Source organism: Trichechus manatus, unplaced genomic scaffold (genome assembly GCF_000243295.1).
Source record: "Trichechus manatus latirostris isolate Lorelei unplaced genomic scaffold, TriManLat1.0 scaffold00001, whole genome shotgun sequence".
Lineage (NCBI taxonomy): Eukaryota > Metazoa > Chordata > Mammalia > Sirenia > Trichechidae > Trichechus > Trichechus manatus.
In genome coordinates, this window is record NW_004443937.1 from 14,291,468 (window position 1) to 14,313,162 (window position 21,695).

The window sequence follows — 21,695 nt, forward strand, 5'->3', positions numbered from 1 at the left end:
TGGCTCCACAGCAAGGGGAGGCAACTGGGCAGAGCTCAGCTTCATCCCAGTGCCTGTTGCCCATCTCCCCACCTTACGTACCCGGCTCCCACTGCTCCTGGATAAAGCCTGAGCTCTTTAGTGGGGCACTTAAAGCCACGTCCATCTCTCCAGCTTCATCAACCAAACCTCAGGGCTTGTTGCTGCTGCCCAAGCACTGTCATACCTCCCCACCTATGACTGCAATGTGCCCCATCCAGGAACACACTTCCCTCTCATACTCTCTGCCTGGCAAATTCCTCCTCTTGCTCAAAGGCCTGCTTTGAAGGCCACCACACAGCCTCCTCTGATGTAAATTGTACCTCATCCCCGTTTTCCCATGTTGTACTCTCCTTCCCACAATCTCAACAACTCCATCCAGCAAGACTCAGAGAGGGCAAGTGACTGGCTCAAGGTCACACAGCAAACTGAGAACCAGCCAGCCTTCCCGACTCCCAGCTTTGGGGCCCCCGCGTGCTCACTCACCACGGAGAGAGGGCCTCGTGCCTGGCAGAGGGAGATGAGGAACACCAGGGGGATGCACACCATGGAGGACAGGGCCAGGCCCCAGCCCAGCCCAATGGCCCAGTCAGGGTACACGTAGACTTTGTTATAGGTCAGGGGCTGGTACTTGACGAGAGAGAAGATAAAACATCCCTGCGGAGAGATGGAGGCAGTCAGGGGGGTCCTTGGCATGGGGGCGAGGGGGCAGGGTAGTGGGGCCATGGGCCACAACCCGAGGGGAGGGCCTTTCTCCTTGGGCAAGGACCAGCTTTATGCCTTGAATCCCTCTCCACCCAGCTACTGTAAGGATCTCTGTTCAATACAAATCTGACCACGTTGCTTTCCTACTTAAAATCCTTCTATGACTCCCCAGTGCCTTCAGGATATGGTCCAAACTCCTCAACTTGGCCAGCGAAGACTGCCAGGAGCTGTGATCCTTCCCCTCTTCTCTCTTCTGTCTCCCATGCCCTCTTCCGTGTCTATACTCCAGCCACCTGACTTATTCCAGCTCCTCAGCCACCTGCCTCAGGGCCTTAGCACAGGCTCTTCCCTCTTTTCCCCTCCTCTTCACCTGGCTGATGCCTTTCCATCCTAACTTAGTTCCAGTGGCCCTGCCTCTTGGAAGCCTTACTTGCCCTGGCCCAACCCAGACTCAGGCACGCATACTTTTCCTTCCCAGAACTACCTGTGGTTATAGTCACTTCTTCAGCACACACCTCCCCGATCAGACCCTGAGTCCATGAGGGCGTCTGTGATGTCCCCCCGCCATTTCTCTAACACCTTGTGCAGTTCCGGGTACACACGGTGAGTGTACAATAAATGACTGCTGCTGCACTAATCAAAGGCTTCCTCTCCCCTCCCCACCGCTGCTGCCTGCCCATCCCTGAGTCACAGACAGCAGGGTGAACCCTAGGCCCAGCCACCAGGACAGGGTGTGGCCCTGGACCTTGCCCCGCTCAGTGACACAGCCCAGCCCTGACCCAGGCTAGTGGTACCGCCATTAGCGCCCACAAGTGGGGAGGCAGCTGGCGTCAGCTCTGGTCCTCAGAACCTGCGGAAAGCCCACACTTCCCTAGGCGAAGAGCATTTCGGCTGGCTAGAGGTCAAGGCTTTTGCTCTGGTCGGAATTGGACTATCTCTGAGTTTCACCTCAGGTTGTCTTGGATCGATCCACAACATGAAAATGACTTAAATCCTCATTGTCTAATAACTACAGTTTGATGAATGAAACCGGTTTAAATAAACCTACTTAAGTACAGAATCGACGATGGGGGGCAGGGAGAGTATTAGGCTCCAGACACCTTCTGTCGGGTACCTACCGGATGCCTGGGCTGTGTCAACGTTTCTGTCTTTATGTGTGAGGCTGTGGCTCAGGCAGGGCGATGCAAGCACAGAGATGCTTCGTACCCACACAGGACCCGTACCTGCCCATGCCACGCTCCTCCTCCCACAAGGAGGGCCTCATCCCACTCTCCCAGAAGACTGCCTACTGCTAATTTAGCCAACTCCTGAGGGAGGGAGAGAGGAGACAACTGAGGGTCAGAGGTGAGAGAAGCTGCCCACAAACAAACATGAAGTGAGGATGAGAACACGGGCTTGAACCCAACTCACTTCATCTCCAACAACGTCTCACTAACTGTTGTGGTTATTGGCTGCTACGATTACTTATTTTTGTGGAGAAAATAGTCTTGGGAAAACATGTACTGCAGGTGAAAAGGGCATAATCATATTAAATAATAACAGTAATGACCTCGAGTTGCCAGCTGCCCCTCAAGTCCCACTTAAGAGCCTCCTCATTTTACAAAGGGGGAAACCGAGGCCCAGAGAGGGGAAGTGACTTGTGAGTTAATGGCGATGTTAACTTAGTCTGCCCTAGGAGCAGAGGTCACTGAGGGGAAGGCCCATTTATCCCTCAGCGCCAGTTCCTAAATGCAAGGCACATCCCTGCCGTTTGTTCTCCCCGTGCTGTGAGCCAACAATGGCACAGCAGCTGCTGTCTTTCCCTGGGAGAAGCTCTGAAGCTCATAACTGGTTTCAAACACCGATGGTTAAGCAGCTTTTTCTGTAAAGGAATTCCCGTTTGCCAGAGCCCGAGTAGCACCTCGAAGGAGGGTGCCTGGCACACTCCAAGGCCACATTTCAAGATGGAGGGGCAAGATAGCCCTTGTGGGAAGAGGAACATGGCATGTCACTGCCCTTGGGTCCTGGGCTGGTATACAGCATCCTCGTGTTTAAGATAACCGAGAGCAAACTTCTGCTGAGACTTCCCCTCCCTAAGACACCCCCAGCCCATCACAGAAACATTGTATTTCCAATGTCCATGACCTGTCTATTAGGTGTTCCAACGGATTCTCAACTTAACCAACGACCCAGTCTGAGCTCATGAGCTCTTAAGGGCTTGGGGGAAAGGTTATGTGCTCAGTCTTGTATCTCTGAATTTCTCAGAGTGTCCCAGATACACCTTCCTCTTCCAGAACTCTGTGCCTTTGCACAGGCTGGTTCCTCTGCTAGAATGTCCTTCCCGACAGTCTCCTCCTTATCCTTCAAAATCCAACTCAAGGTAACCTTCTGGGAGCAGCCTTCCCCACTCTCCCAGGCAGAGCTCATCACTAGGATTGCTACTGGCCAGCACTCAGCAGATGCTGAATGGACGCTGATGAGCAGGTGACAATGTCAGGAACCAAGGAGAAAAGGCCACCCACAGCCAGGCAGGATGAAACTCACAACACAGAGAACTGGAGTGACAACAGCCCAGCTGTACTTCATCCAGGGCCCAGGCCGATAGCCGATCATGTCCTCAATACCGTTATAAAAGTTATCAGCGCCTGCAGGAGACAGAGGTGGGTACAAGGTGACATAGTGTCCAATGCCAGTGTCAGCCCTGGGAACGGCACAGCAGAGGATCCAGGGCCATGAGGGGCACCTCTGGGGTCTGATCCAGGCCTCTGTACTTCTACACCATGTAGACTCAAAGTGGCAGATCCTTGTCTGAAATTACCTGAAATTGCCTATCTTTTTCTGGCAACAACAGACAGACCTCAAATCCTGGCATGGCCAATCCAAGGTCTCAAGGAGGTTGGAATGGACCATTCTTGATCCTCAGAGCAATTAATCATATACCGCTGCATAGCCAAGTACGTGTTTGTCAAAAAAAAATAGTCACACCTTGCACCCTCAACATTGGGAAAATCTGTAGTGTGGCTACAAAGATATTATTCGCATGGCAGAAGATCAATCTTGAAAGGAAGGGTCCAGGTAGGAAGGGCCTCTGTGTTCTACTCAGGCTGCGTCCCTATTAGAATTCTCTGTGTCTGAAGTTTCTAAGTACAGTCCCAAAGGAGAAACTTGAGAAAGGATATGCAAAAATCTGTACTCACCATATACCCAGGCAATAGTAACACATTCAAAGAATGCAACCCACAAAAGGCATACACCGCTAGCTGCATAGTAGTCAAAGAGTTGAAACACATACATGCCACCCTGGGAAGAAAAAACCACAGAGAAGGCCTATTTGTTATTCGGTATCTAATTCCCTTCATATATAAACAGCTCTGGCATATCAATAAGAAATAAAATAAAATAAAATAAAACCCAAGCAAAAAATGAGTAAAAGCTATGGCCAGGCAGTTTAAAGAGAAACACGTAAAAACACGCTCAACTTCATATTTAAAAAATTTAATGAAAAACACACATACAGAAAAATGAATGCAAAACAACATATATTTCCTAACGAAAAATGATGGCCTCACTAAAGCCTGCTTTCAAAGGTGGTGCTTAAAACCAATTGCAGCAGACACAGAAGACTTCAGTGGCATCCAGCTGCTCAGTGCATGGAGCTGTGATCTGCCTTTATGGAAGGTTTTCTCAAAGACATCTCCAGAAAAACATTTATTTTTACTCCTGGTAAGTAAAGTGGTGACTAAGAGGTTTGGGGGTGATTATTAAATGCAACCCTTTGCTAGAGAATATGGGGAGGAGGGGAGAGCATGCAATCTTCTCTTAGTCTAATCATCTTTTGCTTTCTGGGCTAGCCTTTCACTAGACATGCTGACCTACTGATGCCTCTGACACTCTGGCTCTCTTCCTCTCTCTGCTTCTTTTTCCCATTCTGAACTGAGTCTCCCTGGGGCCCCTACCACCCTGAACAGTGTGCCCTCCTCATCAGCCAGATACCCCCACGTCACAGGCCTTGGCCCTGTGCAAGTGGTCTGCAGTAAGATGCTGGCCTGAGAATTGGTGTATCTACACCAGGCACCGCCTGTGTTCTTTCCCTGGGAAGTCTGTATTAACCCTTGCAAATGGCTCCACCAGCCTTCCCAGGCCTGAAAAAGGCTCTCACACAAAATCGTGGGGGACAGAGCTGTTGTTATAATGGATTTTGGCCCAAGCTGGCCTTCCCTGTGCCTTCCAGGGCAAGGGAGGGAGGGGCCAGAAAGCAGAGAATATCTGCAGTAATAGGTAAAGGGGGCAGGGTAGTTTACGGGTTGAGTAGACCACATTTGGGTCAGCTGTTCGGTCCTGAGCCTCCTTGTGCTACCTCCAGGGTAGGCCCCCTGAACTGGGTGGGGGGCTGGGTGATCAACCCACCCTCGTTCTCTCAACCATTTCCTGTCTCCACTAGTGGGCAGGGGTGGACTTGAACTGCTCTGAGGGTGTATCAGGGCACCAAGCCTTGCAGAGGGAAGTCTTTTGTGCCAGGTGGGAGAGCCACTTACCTCTGTCACCATTGTCAGCCCCAGCAGGTAGCTGGCGCAACACACGAGGGCGATGAAGATTTCCCGATGCTTCCTTAGGAAGGATGGGTAAAGGTCAACCAAGGACGTGATCTGTCCTTCAACTTCAACAAACTGAGGAGGGAAGGAGATGGGAGAGAGAAACAAAGAGAATGGCTGAGTGTCAGATGCCCACTGACACCCCCTGCTCAGAGGAAGGCTTGGGACAAGCGCAGCGTGGCAAGGGGCAGAGAGGTGGGTCTCCGTCCGGAATCTGCTGGTGGGATCAAGTCCAAATGTGTGAACCTGGTCCTCCAGGCTCTCTCTATGGGGGAAGTCTCATCTGCTGCTCCTGGAGCCACGCCCTGCACCATGTGGTCACCACACACTGCACTGGCCCACTGACCCGCGTGAAACCAGTTACCCAGTTGCCATCAAGTTGATTTTGACTCATGGTGACCCCATGTGTGCCAGAGTAGAACTGTGCTCCATGAGGTTTTTAGTGGCTGATTTTTCGGAAGTAATCACCAGGTCTTCTTCCTAGGCACCTCTGAGCAGACTTGAACCTCTAACCTTTTGGTTAGCAGCTGAGCGCGTTAGCTGTTTGCACCACCCAGAGACTCTGACGCACACACAGCTTGACAAATATTGCACACCTCTACATCTTCATTTAGGCTGCTCCCACCACCAGAATGCCTTTCCCTCATCATTCAAGACTCATTTCAAGAACTGCTACTTCTCTGAAGCTGCTTCACCCTGGTACACCTGAGGGAAGGTGTGTGTTCACTTGACTGCCTCCCCCATAGTCCTGGCCCTCTCTGAAGGCATGGGTAGTGACACACTTGCTTTTGGGCCTCAAGTGCCTAGCTCAGGGTCAGGCACACGTGGCTGCTCAACAAATACGTGACGAACGAGTAAGTGGACCTCAGCACTAACTTGCTGGGTGCCCCAGGGCAAGTCTGAGCCTTGGTTTTTCCCATCAGTGTAACAGAGGGCATTTGTCAGGCTTATGCAGTGATCCCCTTCGGGGATTGTGGGTCCATGCGAGAATTTTACAGGCATGTGTGCACACCCCCAGGCCTACACGTGTAAACCAAGTGGTGCCCACGATTCCAGGCGTCACATGGGCTCCAGGAACCCATCCGGGACTCCCAGAGGTAAAGAAGGCAATGTGAAAAAGCCCACCCACAGGGAATGCTCTAGGACTGGACGATCTAAATCTATCTTTTCACTTGATGCTGTATCGTGGAAACTGTTCCCTATCACTCCATAGAGAGCCACCTCATTTTTCAAATGGCTGCATAACACTCCATCCTACGATACAGCGTCAGGGCATTTAGGTTGTTTCCCATGTCCTGCAGCAAGTCTCAAGGCGCATGTGCACGGGCATCTGCAGCACAGTCTTAGAAGTAAAACTGCAAGACTAAAGGGCCTGTTCTAGGACATTTAGGAGTTTAACAAACAAAAATCCTCACAACTGGACGGATAAGCAACATAATGATAAATGGAGAAAATATTGAAGTTGTCAAGGGTTTCATTTTACTGGGTCCACAATCAACACCCATGGAAGCAGCAGTCAAGAAATCAAACTACACATTGCATTGGGCAAATCTGCTGCAAAAGACCTCTTGAAAGTGTTGAAAAGCAAAGATGTCACTTTGAGGACTAAGGTATGCCTGACCCAAGCCATGGTATTTTCAATTGTCTCATATGCATGTGAAAGCTGGACAACGAATAAGGAAGACAGAAGAAGGATTGACGCCTTTGAATTAGGGTGTTGGCTAAGAATATTGAATATACCATCGACTGCCAGAAGAACGAACGGGTCTGTTTTGGAAGAAGTACAGTCAGAGTGCTCCTTGGAAGAGAGGATGGCGAGACTTCGTCTCACGTACTTTGGACATGTTATCAGGAGGGACTGGTCCCTGGAGAAGGACATCATGCTTGGTAACGTAGAGGGTCAGCAAAAAAGAGGAAGACCCTCAATAAGATGGATTGACACAGTGGCTGCAACAATGGGCTCAAACATAGCAATGACTGTGAAGATGGCGCAGGACCGGGCAGTTTTCGTTCTGTTGTACGTACGGTCGCTATGAGTCGGAACCGACTTGACAGCACCTAACAACGACAACAAACGGCATGCAGAGCATTTTTCATTTGGATGGCTACTGCCAACGCACCCTACTAGCCAACTGGATTCCTTTACACGTTGAAAGGCTAAAGCCTCGTCCGTCTGTTGTTTGATCGGAGAGGCTTTTGTGAAGGATGTTTTCCTAACATTCCACAGCATAAATCTAACCAGTTGCTCCTTTGGGACGCGTTACAGCAGGAGCAAGGAAAGGAGTACCAAAAAAAGGATAAAACCTCTTTCATGCGCCAAAAGGGACCGGGAGATCACACTTTGTTGCCAAGAATGCAGAGAAATTATGGCTGAAGGCTCTCCGAAGTGGCCGGAGAGAAGGGATTGGCTTTTTGACCCCTGACTGATACGTCAGCTGAAGGAGTTTGGAACATAAATAGCAACTTAACTATAGCAAACCCGCAGCTCAAACGTGCGTCTTAAGCTTCAGTGGGAGTTACAATGAAGGGCTCTTTCCTTTCCTGAGGTGGAGAATTAGAGACAGGAAGGTTCAGCCTCACTGGTAACTCAGGGCCAAGATTGGCACAGACACCTGACTTCCAAGTGTCTTTCACGGAGAACTCTGCCCCCATCCTGCACCTGGGTGCAAATTCAAGCACCCTCACTTAATAGCCATGTGACCCTGACTTCTCTGAGCCTCAGTTTCCTCCTCTGTAAAATGGGAGCCTCTCGCTTACTCAGTAGGGATGTTGAGAAAGAACAGGAATTCTAAGGGTAAATTGGCAATTGCAGTACCATGCGCACGTAGTTGTTAGCTGCTGTCGGGTTGGCCCCTGACTCACGGCGACCCCACGCACAATGGAACAAAACATTGCCCTGTACTGCGCCATTCCCATGATCAGTTGCAGACTGGACCACTGGGATCCATAGGGTTTTCATCGACTAATTTTTGGAAGTAGATTGTCAGGCCTTTCTTCCTAGTCCATCTTAGTCTGCAAGCTCTGCTGAAACGTGCTCAGCATCATAGCAACACACAAGTCTCCACTGACAGATGGGTGGTGGCTGTTCATGAGGTGTACTGGCTGGGCATCGAACCTGGGTTTCCCGCATGGAAGGTGAGAATTCTACCACTGCCAACACCGTGCACATAGGGGGTTCAGTTTCAAGGAAGGGTGGTTACTGTCACCCCATGTCATGGGGAGCTGGGCAAGGTAACGTTCTCAGCGATGGGCTCCAGCTCTGTTTGTTCACAAACTGTGTCCCTTGGACAACCCAGATATAAATAGGTACCTGCCTCCATGGTGTCTCTCCAAGAAACCCAGCCACATGGTGGTCTTAAGCCACAGTGCAACTTCCTAAATGCTGCTCACCTGAGCTGGGGGCCCCGGGAGAGTGGTTCCTCTCACCAGCGAGGCTCACGCTCGTTGGAATGCAATAATGCAGGTGAGAGGCCTCTGCCTGAGGCTGGTTGTAATGGCCACGGCTCAAGAGGAGGCTATACGGGGGAGGTCAAAGGTGAGGCTGACAGGCTAACAGGTAAGAGAATAGGTTCTGGAAACAGGCAGGCCCATGGTCACATTCTGGTTCCATGCCTTAACTAGATGTGTTAGTCTTCAGTCTCTCTTTGCCTCAGTTTACTCTGCTGTGAACCAGAAACCAGTTGCTGTAGAGTCAACTCTGACTCATGGCAGCCCCATGTGTGCCAGAGTAGAATGGAGTTCCGTAGGGTTTTCAATGGCTGATTTTTGGGAAGTAGATAGCCAGAACTTTCTTCCGAGGCACCCCGAGTGGACTCGAACTGCCAATCTTTTGGTTAGCAGCAGAGCGTGTTAACCATTTGTACTACCCAGGGAGTCCCGTGTGATCTTAGGTGAGTCACCTAACCTCTCCAAGTCTTGAGTTCCATGCCCTGTGATATGGGCTGGCTTTGAGAACCAACCGAGGCTCTCTCAGTGCGCTGGCTGACCCGGCACCTAGCTCTGAGTTGGGCATCCTCATGCAGGCGCCACATATCACCCTAAGAGAAACTCCAAGGAATAACCACCTCTGCTAAGGGAGCAGTTTCAAAAGCCTGAGCTGTACATTCTAGGCCCAAGGAGATGTCACGCCTTGTCACTTATTAACCTCTCTCTGTTTTCGTTTTTTTCTTTCACTTAGAGCTCTTGAAGTTATAAAAGCCATTTGTGTGGGGCCCCCGAAGGCCAAACTCATTAAGTAGAAATGATTAACGATGTCTTCTTGTCTGTTTATATAGCTCAAGCCAGTCAACGACCACAGAAATATTTTGTTTTCAGCCTCCCAAATGTTTCTATTCTGTCTTCTCTGCTAATCCTGGTCCCCTCTGGCCAAATCCTTTCTTCAGTTCTTGACCTTGCTCGCCAACTGCCTCCTCTTTCTGGAATCCCTCTCCTCTGCCTGACCTTGTAAGGTTTTCCTCCTACCCGGGCCTGGTTCCCCTGGGACCTGCCCTGGGCACTGGCTTTGCAGAAGGTTTCCTGTGGGGAGGGCAGTGACACTCTCTCCTGAACTGGCCACAGGCTGGGACCTCTCATAGGGTCTCTGCTGACCAGAGACCTGCCTCAAGATCGTCACACTTCCAGAGCATATGCGAGATCCTACCCCACTTGATTTTCACAGTGGCCAACCTCGGCTGGTGGCCCTTAGGTGGTGCCACTTGAAGGGCTTGCCAGCCTGTCCTGCACACCTTAACGCCCCACTCCTGGAAGCATGCTTATGATCTAACCTGCTGTCTCCAGAAGGTTCCAGTGAAATGGACATCCTTCTAGGGAAAGGAGAGCTGATAGTTCCTGTTAACTGTCCCCCAAGCACAGCTGACCGCTCTGTACCAGGCACCACGCCTCGTGCTTCATGCAAGGTAGACCACGGGGCCCTCACAACACTCGGTGAGGTGGGTACGATCATACCATTACCAGATGAGGAGACTGAGGCTCAGGTTAGGAAACTTGCCCAAAGTCACACAGCAGCGTGGTGGGGCTGGGAGCCCCGTGGAGGCCAGAGCCCTGGAAGGTGGGAGGGCGAGTTCAGAAGTGCAGGAAACCACCTCAGTGTAGGCAGGAAACGGCTCCTCTGCCTGGGGAGGGCAGAGCCAGAACAGCCAGACAACAGGGTGGCTTTGAGTGAGGCGCCCAGCATTTGGCGATTGACCCAGCACTGAGGGGTGTACCGTTTTACTGGAAGGACGTTACTTACCTTCCCACTTGCTCCAAAACCAGTAAAAAACCAGTTGCTGTTGAGTGGACTCTGACTTACGGCAACCTCATGCGTGTCAGAATAGAACTGTGCTCCATAAGGTTTTCAAGGGCTGCTTTCTGGGAAGTAGATTGCCAGGCCTTTCTTCTGAGGTACCTCTGGGTGGACTCAAACCTCTAACCTTTCGGTTAGCAGCCGAGTTTAACTGTTTCCACCACCCAGAGAATCCTCTCACTTGTTCCAGGAAGCACAAAACTGTGATTGTAGTTTAGATTTATCCTGTTTGTATCAGGTTTTACTGCCATTGAATGGTGATGGTCTGGGTGTGTCCCCTGATGCCTATTCCCCAAACTGTCCCTCCATCCTGTGCCCTGGCCCCTGCCTGGAGGGACGCTCCACTGAAATTCATTATCACTGCTTCCATCTTTTTCTATTTCCCATCTACGGCTTGATTTTAACCCCACCCCCGGTCATCTGTCTTCCCCCAGGTTGGGTGAAACACTTGAGCTTTGTGGCAGATGTCCCCTTCCTGCTTCCCTGTGGTCTTTCCACCCCTGGGCTCCTGCAGGACCCCTCACGGGCCGCTGGAAGTCTGATCTGGGGTGCGAAAGGGTATGACTACCCCCCAGCCCAAATAAGAAGGCTTTTCCAGAACCAGCGTCCCTGTGGGAAGTCCCACCTTCGGGGTGACCCTTGGACTTGCTCTTACCTGGCTATCCAGTCCAAGCAAGAGAAGCATGATAAAAAAAAGAATGGACCAAAACGTGGGCAGCGGCATCATCGTCACAGCTTTGGGGTAGGCAATGAAGGCCAAGCCAGGACCTAGAGGAGAGAGAAAATGGGGAGGGGGACAGGGAGAAGGATGTCAGCCACCAAGCCCCCGCCACCGGGGCTCACACAGACACTTGGTCCTGAGGTGGGGCTCCCAACCCAAAGTGCAGGGAGGGGCCGGGTCTGAGCTCCTGCCTAGGGACGGAGCCGGGGATGCACGGGGCTGGGCAGGGCCCCGTTTTAGCATCTGTCTCCTACACAGCGCAAGCAGCCTCCTCAAAAACCAGCCTCCCAAGAACAATGGTTATGGGGGGCAGGATGCAGGACTGAGCCTGGGACTCAGTCTGCCGGCTTGGAAAAGGGAGGTCCTCAAACCAAAGCAACCAAGTCAGCTGCTGCTGGAAGGAAGCAAGGGTGAAAGGTCTGATTAGCTGACCACTCAAGCCCTCATTTGCAAGGGAGAGATTTCTATTTTTGAGTTAATGGCTAAACCATTGCATGGGTGGGAAGAAAAAAGAACACAGAGACATGCCCTGTAGGGTCCACAGCATCCTCCTGAGCACAGTCTGGAGCTGGGCCTGACCAGGGCCCAACCCAAAGGGAAGTGTGGGCAGCGGGGAGATCCTGGGCCTGAAGATCCCAAGGCCTGGATCCAGGTCCTTGGCCCACTGTTCCCTCATTATACCACCACACACCCTCTCAGAGTCTCCGGTTCCCCATCTCTAAGTGAAGGATTGGTTCAGGAAAGGACTCCCAAGGAGCCTTCTGTGTTCAGGTCCTCAGAGGCTGAAGCCGTTTCTCTAGAAAAGGGGTTTTGCTTTCAAGAGAGGAGACTCTGACAGAACCTTGAGGCCAGCCAGGCTGGAGAGACAGAAGCTCCATCAGCTCAGTGCTGCCTTTTTGACTGAGAACATTCCAGAAGCATAGAGAAATGTCTCCTTCTGTCTCCCAGCCATCCAATCGGCCTGAGAAGACCCCTGGGGCAAGAATTTAGTTGTCAGAGACCTGTGGATCCAAGAAGCGGTCAGGAGCAGCAAAAGCTTGGCCTGAAGGGCCTGGGCTAAAAAATATAAAGTAAAATTCACAACTAAAGAAATACAACAAGAAACGTGAAACAAAAAGGACTGGAGAGCAGGAAATGTGAAAGGCTTTGTAAATCAACTATTAGAAACCAAATGAATGGTTTACGAAAAGAATGAAAAAAAAACAAAAAAACAAAACAAAAAAAAAAAGAACAAAAACTTTGAAATAAACTGGAACCAGAAACCACATTATACAGTGTTAACAATCACAAACGTGGCTGGGGAAAAGCAAATCCTTTTACAAGTCCGGAGTTCACTCATCCTGGGGAAATCCTGATCAAAATGGAACATTCTCGGGGCGGCCACAGAGTGCTTGGTCCCAGAGATGCTATAAAAATCCACAAGCAAAGTAGAAGGAGTGCTCTTACCAGCCCCCAAAGCTGCCTGAGAGGACAAGTCTGAGGGAAGACAGCTGGGTCAAGAAAAACATGGCCCCCAAAGACACTGTGGAATCAAAGTCCAAGTGGAAATCAAAAGCGTGGCATTCCCACCCAGGCCAGGACCCTCGGGCCCCCCAGCGCACTGACTGGTGGGCATCACCACGGGGTGATCAAGTCCTGTGAGACAGATGTAAAATGGGGCCCCCCGCAGCCCCACCCGCTGGGGCGTTGGAAGTTCTCAATTCGCTCGGTTCTGTATTTCAGTTTTGCCCTTCTCAAGCCAGCCTGTGGGAGCGGGTCTGAGCTTCTTTCTCTAAAAGCACAGGGTGAACTATAGAGAGAGAAGTCCAAGTGAAAGAACGCAGCCGCTCCGAGCGCCTCTGGATCTCTCTCCCTTAAGGGAGGCCATGCCACGCTGGGTCTCGTGCACTCTGTTCGGCTAAGTAATTATCTTGCTCAAATGCACTTCGCTCAATATGGTGCTTGTTAAGAGCTTATTAGAGAAATAATCACCCTTGATTTGTCGGCTGTTGGGCCGTCACCATGGGGAATAAATGGCAAGGTCTTCTTTGAAGTGGACGGGAGGAAGAAAACAACTCAGGTTGACAATAGATACATATATAAAAATACCTAGTTGTCCACAGAGAAAGACGTATTTTATATATCTATATATATCTCCACACCACCAAGTTCTCTCCGTGCACCTGGCGACGCCATCAATCAGGACTGGTTTGCAAACCGTCGACTGGAAGACAGCCAGCTTCAAGGTGGTATCAACTGTTCCAGGCTTTCCCTCATCACTCTAACTGCCACACGCCCAAGCGGGTGTGGAAACTTCTGGAATTACTTTCTGTGTCCTTCCATCTCCAGTCTGTCTCGTGGGGCTCTCAGTGACCTTCACAGTATATCTGAAGGTGCGATTTGGGGATGTGTGGGGTTGTACTGCCAGGCCTCAGGATGTTGGGATGTGGGCACGCAGGGAGTGTCTTTGTCAGGTGAGGGGAAGGTAGGGCTAAGCCCTGAGCAGTCAGAAGAGCCCGGCAGATCCTCACACAAGAAAGGCCCAACCTTGTGTATGTCCAGGGTAGGGTGGGGAGGGCCTGTGTGTCATGTGGTGAGAAGAACAGAGGACAGGGTGCTGCCAGAGACCCCAGCCCTGACCCTAACCAGCTTGAGCAAGGCCTTTGCTCTCAGGCCATTAGTCTCCTCACCTGGGAAATGGGACATCTGAATGCATGTGGCCAAGGAGCCTTCTGGCCCTCAAACGCTAGGGCTCTATGCCTGGGGAGCTAGACCAGAGCCCACCTCTGGTGTCACACACAGGAGATGAATGAGGACAAGAACAAAGCTGTGGGGACCCCAGCTGGGCCCGTCCCTGGACCACGGTGGTCCCTCTGAAAGAAGCCTTGGCACAGGGCCCCAGAGAGGTTGTGGGAAACCAGGAGGTGGGGGGGCGGGGACACCAAAACGTTCCAGCTCACCAACAACCACCCTCCAAGTGAATCGGGCAGGACAGGGAAGAGTGGGGAAGCCAGGAAGGCAGACTTCACGGATGCTAGGAGTCCAACATTCTTGATCCCGTATCTAAGCCCTGCAGTGTTAAGCCGCAGGTCCCATAGATTTAAGTACCCAGGGGCAAGTTCTACAGTCTGGCTGCCTACGGTGTGGTGGTTTGGAGGCTCTAGGGTTCTAGCAGCAGAAAACCCTGTAATTCTCAGGTCTCAGGCCCGTCTTGTTGGAGCTGGGAGACCCCAGGTTCCTAGAGTCCCACATTCCACGGACTCCACGTTTCTGAAACTCTGATTCTCCACTGCTATGATCCAGGAGTCCTGGGCTAGCTTATAGGGCCCACCCCCAAGGGGTGACGGTGTCCTCATGACCTACTTCGAAAGGGGATCTGTCATCTGCTTCTCCAAAACTATACTAAAAGATGTCACCTGTAGGGTGTCCCCTCTCCCTGCTCCCACTCTTTCTTCCTCATCTGTCTCATCCCCACTGAGCCACAGTGCCCACAGCGGTGCCTGATGCAGAGTTGACACTCAGTAAATAAATGTCAATGGAATGATTGAATGAAAGGGTTCACTGAGAGGGGGCACACTGGGGGCAAAGTGCAAAATACAGAAACCAAGGCTGAGAAGGCGGCAATGACCTGTCAGTTGGTGGCTGGCTTGGGCCTGAGTTAAGAAAGTGGTTTCCAGCTGAAACCAGGACTTTGCTGGGAAAAGGGGGGTGGGGGAAAGATCACAAGCAGGTAGTTAAGTAGCTCCCAACTTTAACCACTCCCAGGTTCCTGCCACCCCTAAGGCCAAATCGCAATGAAAATGTTTAAAATTTAGCTGTTGTACACTTTGATATTTGGGGGATGTCTTGGTGGGGGGTGTCCATTTTTAAAACCAGGCTCATCCCCCCCAGTTCCCCCTGGGTTCTGGCTTCATGCCTGCAGTACTTGGCTCACACACTAGGTGGCAGTGCCCACCACCACTGCCACCAATACCATCATACCTGACTCAGCCACATCAGCAATGTCCACCCCTTGCTCTTGTGCCATGAAGCCCAGGATGGAAAAAATTGCGAAGCCAGACACAAAACTGGTACCACTGTTCAGGCATCCCAGCAGCATACAGTCCCTAAGTTACACATATGTCAGGGAGCAAGTTAATTCACAACACATGGAAGCCACGCTCCCTACTTCTTTCTTTTTCTTTAAACATCATCATCATCATCATCTCTAAGGTGCACCAGGCCCGCCGGGCCGACACTTGCCTGTACGAGTTGTACTTGTACTTGTTGTAGCTTCCCAGAGAGGTCATGGCCCCCAGGCAGATCGCATAGGAGAAGAATATCTGCGTCCCAGCATCAATCCACACCTAGGCGGGGTGAGGGGTGGGGGAGGGGAGAGAGAAGGGCCATTAGAGCCAGCTTCATGGAGGTGGCAGCGTGGGTTCTTGGCCAATCTGGCAGCGAATGGCCTGAGGACTGGATCTTGCAATGTGCCACTCTCTGCACCCCTGCCCCAGAGCGAAAGAAAAAAGAGCCAGTAGCTTCTCCATGGTGAATGCAGCCTTTATGATGGAATCCAAGAGACCTTTCTAGGCAATTCGGAGCTGCAAGGAACCTCAGAAATCAAAGAAATCCCCCAATCACTTAGCATCAGGGTTGAGGCTGGGCTCTTGATGCAGGTGGATCCGGATTCCAACCCTGGAATGATCCTGGGCAAGAAAATATCACTTTCTGAGCCTCAGTTTTCACATCTGTAGAATGGGCTTCACAGAGCTATTCTGCGGGTTCAAAGAGGACTTAGCCCAGTGCTATGGTAAGCCCGGATGTCAAGGCTGCTATTATTATTATTATTATCTGGGGATCTCCAAGTTGGAATGGGGAGGAATTCCCTAATGGATTATGCAGACAAAGCTGCTCTCCAGAACCTTCATCAAATAGCTCCTGATTGCCACAAAGCTGCCTTCCCAGCTGTCCTTTGATGCTGGCCACCCACCCGCTCACCTACCTCCTACACAAGGAGGACGGTGGGAAGGACCCTTGAATAGGTGCAGGCCCTTGGGAGGCAACCCAAACGCTGAGGAGCCCAAGGAGCCTGGTGACAAAAGGTCCTCAAACAGGCCAACACAATCTCCCAGAGCTTTCTCCAACTCCCTGAGGTCATGTGACAGAACACCAGCAGGAGCATTTCAAGTATCTGCCCCTCAGCCTTCTAAGAGGTCACTGACCATGACTTCCACTGAGGAAGGCAGCACCTCTCCCTGGCTCAGCTCTCTCACCTCCTCGACTCAGCCTTCTCAGGCCGCTGTGGGCAGAGGACAAGGCTGAGAGGAGGCGAGCTCCTCACAAGAGTCCTCTCCCTTACCTGGCACAGGGCCTGAGGCAGACACTATAACTGGCCAGCCACAGGACTGTTGACATGAAAAGATACACACACCCCTGCAAAGGCCTGAGGACACTGGAAACAACCGCGCCCACCACAGGCCCAGTGGAAAAATACCAGGATGACGGCCTGGCTAGGTCTGTGCATCCAAGAACACGAGGGCACGCTGCCGGCTGTCCTCAGTGTCCGCGCCAGCCTGGCCCTGGGTGGGAAGAAGGACAGGCATGGGGCCCGCCCTGCAGTACCTGGGGATCCTCGAGGCGGGAGATGTCGGGGTACAGATAGAACTTGATGCCTGCACCGGCCCCAGGCAGTGTGAGTCCACGGACCAGCAGCACCAGGAGCATGATGAATGGGAAAGTGGCTGTGATGTACACGACCTGCAGGGAGACAGGGAAGGTTCAGGCCGGCCATGGGCATCGCTGGCTCTGCTCAGCCTGAGAGCAAGAGTGTGTGGGTCAAGAGGATGGGTTCTAGAGCTAGGATCCCTGTGTTCAAACCTGCGCTCCACCTGGGTGGGCCTCGGTTTCCTCACCTGTAACTTGGGTATAATGCAAGTACCTACCTCATAGATTTACGGAGAGTAAATGAAAAAAGCTTATAAATATTTATTAGCATCTATTATGTCCTGGGGAGCCCTGGTGGTGAAGTGGTTAAGAGCTCAGGCTGCTAAGCAAAAGGTCAGCAGTTCGAATCCACCATCCGCTCCTTAGAAACTCTATGGGGCAGTTCTACTCTGTCCTATAGGGTCGCAATGAGTTGGAATTGACTCGACGGCACACAACAACAACAACATTATGTCCTGGAGTGCCTGAGTGGTGCACACAGTTAATGCACTCAGCTGATTAACATATTCAGCTGTGTATGTAAAGGACTTAGCTCAGTGCTTGGCACACGGCATTTTTAGTACCTATTAGCTAATATCACAACTGTTCATATGACTCTCAGAGTTAAGAATCAGACAAAATCAAACCAAAAACTAAACTTGTTGCTGTAGAGTTGACTCCGACTCATAGCGACCCTATAGGACAGAGTAGAACTGCTCCATAGGGTTTCTAAGGAGCGGCTGGGGGATTCAAACTGCTGACCTTTTGGCTAGCAGCCAAGCTCTTTAACTACTGCGCCACCAGGGCTCCAAGAATCAGACAAATGTGGGTTCAAATCTGCACCCACCACAGGCCCAGTGGAAAAAATACCCTGCACTTGCTGTACGACCTTGGGTCTGCTGCTTAACCTCTCTGGGACCCAGTTTCCTCATGTGTGAAATGGACGTAAGAGTAGCAGAAGCCCTTCATCAAATGGTGAGGTGAAGACGCCATGGGATGATGCTTAAAACGCCCTTGAAACAGTGCCTGGCACTTTGTAGGAGGTAGAGAAATGGGGCACATTGCTGGCATTGTGATCTTGTGGGAAGCACACAGAACTTCTAGAAAGCAAACAGGCCTCTCAAAGCTCCTCAGCCAGGATGCAGAAGGAAGGTGCCCACTTGCCCTGGGCCAGCAGGAGGCCCCAGCCCTTCCCTGGGTCACAATGCACGTCTGGACAAGCCACGGTCAAGGTCAAGTTGGGCACAAGAAATGACCTGGCTGGGGCTTTTTCACCCCCAGGGACCTGCCCTACTCACTCCCCCTCTCCAATCCTGAAAGCACTGGCCGGCCAAACTGTCCCGTGGCTTCAATGCACACGGACACATTTATCATCTTTTTATTCAACACGTGATGTGTCCAGGCAGTATTTGCACCTGGGAGAAGCTCAAAGGGGCATGGCCTACTGGACAGGCACAAGCCCACTTCGTCCTTGCTCAGGTCATCTGCAGAGGGCAAGACTTGAACCGAGGGATCATGGAAGGCTAACCACCTTGCTCTGTGTATAAGCACAAGGTATTTTACTTCACCAGTGGGGGCATATGCAGAAAGTTTGCGGTGGCCTTCTGAAATGCTGAGACTGGCTGTCAGAGCCCATGGCTACCTCTGAGGGCCTTGGGGACCTGGGAACCAGGGGGAACTGCTGCAGGACCAACAAGTCCATTTTACAGGTGAGGAAACTGAGACCCAGAGGGTAGGAGGAAGGTACTCATTGCATTAGGGCCCCTGGCCTCTGCCTGCCCCTGCATAGCACATGCCAACAGATGCTGAGAGAGCCCTGAGCCTCACCTGAGTCACACAGGAGCCTACCACAGAGGAGAATTTTCAGACCATGATCCCTTTAAGTAGAAACAACCAGAAAGGCACTTTGGAAAAGGGCAAGAAGGATGCTCGCAGGGCCTGCCTGGCCTGCTGCCCTCAGCCCAACAACACCAGCCAGCATTTACTGAACACTTACTATGTGCCTAGCCTTATTCCGTGTACTGTAACTTCTACTTTCACTTGATCCTGCCATTAATCCTTTGATGCAGGTTTTATCACTGTCCTTATTTTATAGGTGAGAACATGGAGGCCCAGAGAGGGTTCATCACTTGCCCAGGATCACACAGCACGGAAGTGGCAGAACTGGCCACTCAGCACTGCCTCCCTATGACAACAACAGAGCAGTAGCAACACTGAACTCTTTTAGTCAAAGCCCTTCGTGCCTAGCAGTTTATTTAATCCTCCTAATGACTCAAGGGAGGCTGAGCTCCCGAAGTGCTGGGGGTGGAGAGCCCTGGGTCTCGAATAGAGCCCAGCGGCTGGCTGGCTGCGAGACCTTGAGTAAGTTACAGCCACCTCCCCAGGTGTGTTGCTGTTGTGACGTAGGGGTCTTGGCCTGATGAGCTGAGGTTCCCTCTGCCTCTGTCGCTCTGGGGGAGGAGTACAGCGGTTGAGAGGGCCAGCCGGGGGCCACCTGGACCTGCCACCCACTAGCTGTGCGCCTTGGCCTCAGCTTCCTAGTCTGCGCAACGGGGATAATGAGAGGGCTCACCCGACCTGCCGCCTGGCATGCAGTGAGCACCCCAGAAACCTCAGTCATCACTACTGTTGTGATAATTCTATATGGCTAAGAGGGGGCTCCCACCCCTGCCTCTGCCATGCCCTCCCTGGACATTTTTCCTCCCTCTGGCCTCAGTTTCTCCAGTCACTCTTACTTTCTTCTTCTCGAAGCAGGGAACACTCCCAATTTCCCCAGGATGGGAAGGCAGTTATGGAGGGTGGGGACAGGTCAGGAAGGCCCAGATGGGGTGAAAGAAATAACACCAGCCTGGCCCCACAGCCCGCCCCTCCCTTCCTGCAGACAGGCGGCCCCGACCAGTGTCCACCTCTGGGGCCTTGTCGGCTGTGCCACGCCTGGCGGTTAGTGAACAATAGCTGCTGAAAGCGTCCCCGCACCGGTCCCCAGAGGGCCGCCACTTCAAAGACAGCTGGGCCCCATGGGCTGGGCAGCCCAGGCTGCAGCCAGCAGCTCCGTGTCAGGGACATAGGACAGGAGCTGGGAATGTGCAGGGCTCCTTGTTTTCATGTATTTAATACATTGCAGAAACACTTATGCGGCACTTACTGTGTGCTAAGAGCATTGCGCATATTATCTGATTTCATCCTTGCAGCACCTCCAAGAGGTAGATGCTATTACTACCTCCATTTCATAGATGAGGAAACTGAGGCCCAGAGAGGTGAAGTCACCTGCCTGAGGTCACAGGGCTGGCAGGTGGCGGAGGTGGGATTTGAGTCCAGGCCATCTGGCTGCAGAGCCCACGTGCTGTGTGTGTGTGTGTGTGTGTGTGTGTATGTTTGTGTGTGTGTGTGTTAAGTGTGTGTGAGCTGTTGCCCTTCCCCCAAATCCACAGTTGGCAGCTGTCATGGTTTGAATTATGCACCCCAAAAAATGTGTGTATCAATTTGGCTGGGCCATGATTCCTGGTAGTGTGTGATTTTCCTGTATGTTGTAAACCTGCCTCTATGATGTTAATGAGGGAGGATGGGTGGCAGTTGTGTTAGTAAGGCAGGACCTGATCTACAAGACTGGATTGTGTCCTGAGGCAATCTCTTGAGATATAAAAGACAGAAGTGAGCAGTGAGACAGGGGGACCTCACACCATCAAGAAAGTGGTGCCGGGAGCAGAGCGTGTCCTTTGGACCGGGGTCCCTGTGCCGAGAAGCTCCTAGTCTGGGGGAACACTGATGAGAAGGCCGAGAGAGAGAAAGCCTTCCACTGGAGCTGACACCTTGAATTTGGACTTTTAGCCTACTTTACTGTAGGGAAATAAACTTCTCTTCGTTAAAACCATCCACTTGTGGTATTTCTGTTGTAGCAACACTAGATGACTAAGACAGAATTTGGTACCGAGAAAGTGGGGTGCTGCTCTAACAGATACCTAAAATGTGGAAGCGGTTTTAAAACTGTGAATGGATAGACGTACAGCAGTGACAGAGGACCAGCAGCAGCAGAGAACCTACAGCAGCAGAGAAGTGGCAGCGGCAGAGAACCAACAGCAGCAGAACCAGGAGACCAGGGCGAGACGGCACTGGAGCCGACCTACGGAGCGAGAGAGCTGAGTGCCTGTGCGCGGGAGGCTTCCTGGCGGTGTGGGGTGCCTCCGGGCACTTATCGGTGGAGCTAGGCTTGCCAACCCATGGAGCGAGAGAGCTGAGTGTCTGTGTGCAGGAGGCTTCCTGGCGGAGTGGGGTGCCTCCGGGCACTTATACTGGTGGAGCTACAGAATCCGGGCACTTATACTGGTGGAGCTACTGAGCTTTGGAACACTTGCCCCAGCAGGGCAGATGCGGGCGTGAGGCCCGAGGGCCAAGAGGCCATAGGAAGCAGAAGCTGAAGAGACAAGGGACACAAGAAGCCGAGTTACTTCAGCCTCAAAAGGTATGGCCATGACCTCAGGGGTTTCAAAGGGTGGAGCCATGGCCTCTGATGCTTCTAAGGGTGGAGTTGTCACTCCGATGGACTAGGAGAATGGTGCGCCTAAAGCTAAGGGAGCAGAGTTGCTGTCCCAGCGGGCCTGGAAGGCGGAGCTGAAGCCCAGGGCCGAGGGGACTCCACTCAAAATCAGGGGACTGTGGCCAACACCTAGAGTCTGGAGGGCACGGCCATTGTGTAAATTTTCTCAGAGAACAGAGGATTATTTTCAAAGCCTTG

The 21,695-nt window shown here is 51.9% G+C and overlaps 1 protein-coding gene across 13 annotated transcripts in view; it reads right to left on the reverse strand.

Moving 5' to 3' along the window:
* SLC6A6 (solute carrier family 6 member 6) overlaps nt 1-21,695 on the reverse strand; it is a 97,606-nt gene that overhangs the window by 8,818 nt on the left and 67,093 nt on the right. For all 13 annotated transcript variants that reach the window (XR_002825845.1, XR_002825840.1, XM_023742227.1 and 10 more), the window contains 8 exons: nt 16,883-17,017; nt 15,521-15,624; nt 15,260-15,384; nt 11,234-11,346; nt 5,238-5,369; nt 3,900-4,002; nt 3,247-3,347; nt 505-675 (listed from right to left, as the gene is read on the reverse strand). Coding sequence is in view for 11 of the 13 variants with exons in the window: in XM_023742227.1 (XP_023597995.1) it covers nt 505-675; nt 3,247-3,347; nt 3,900-4,002; nt 5,238-5,369; nt 11,234-11,346; nt 15,260-15,384; nt 15,521-15,624; nt 16,883-17,017 (984 nt within the window). In the remaining 2 variants the exon portion in view is untranslated. The remainder of the gene's footprint in view (nt 1-504; nt 676-3,246; nt 3,348-3,899; nt 4,003-5,237; nt 5,370-11,233; nt 11,347-15,259; nt 15,385-15,520; nt 15,625-16,882; nt 17,018-21,695) is intronic.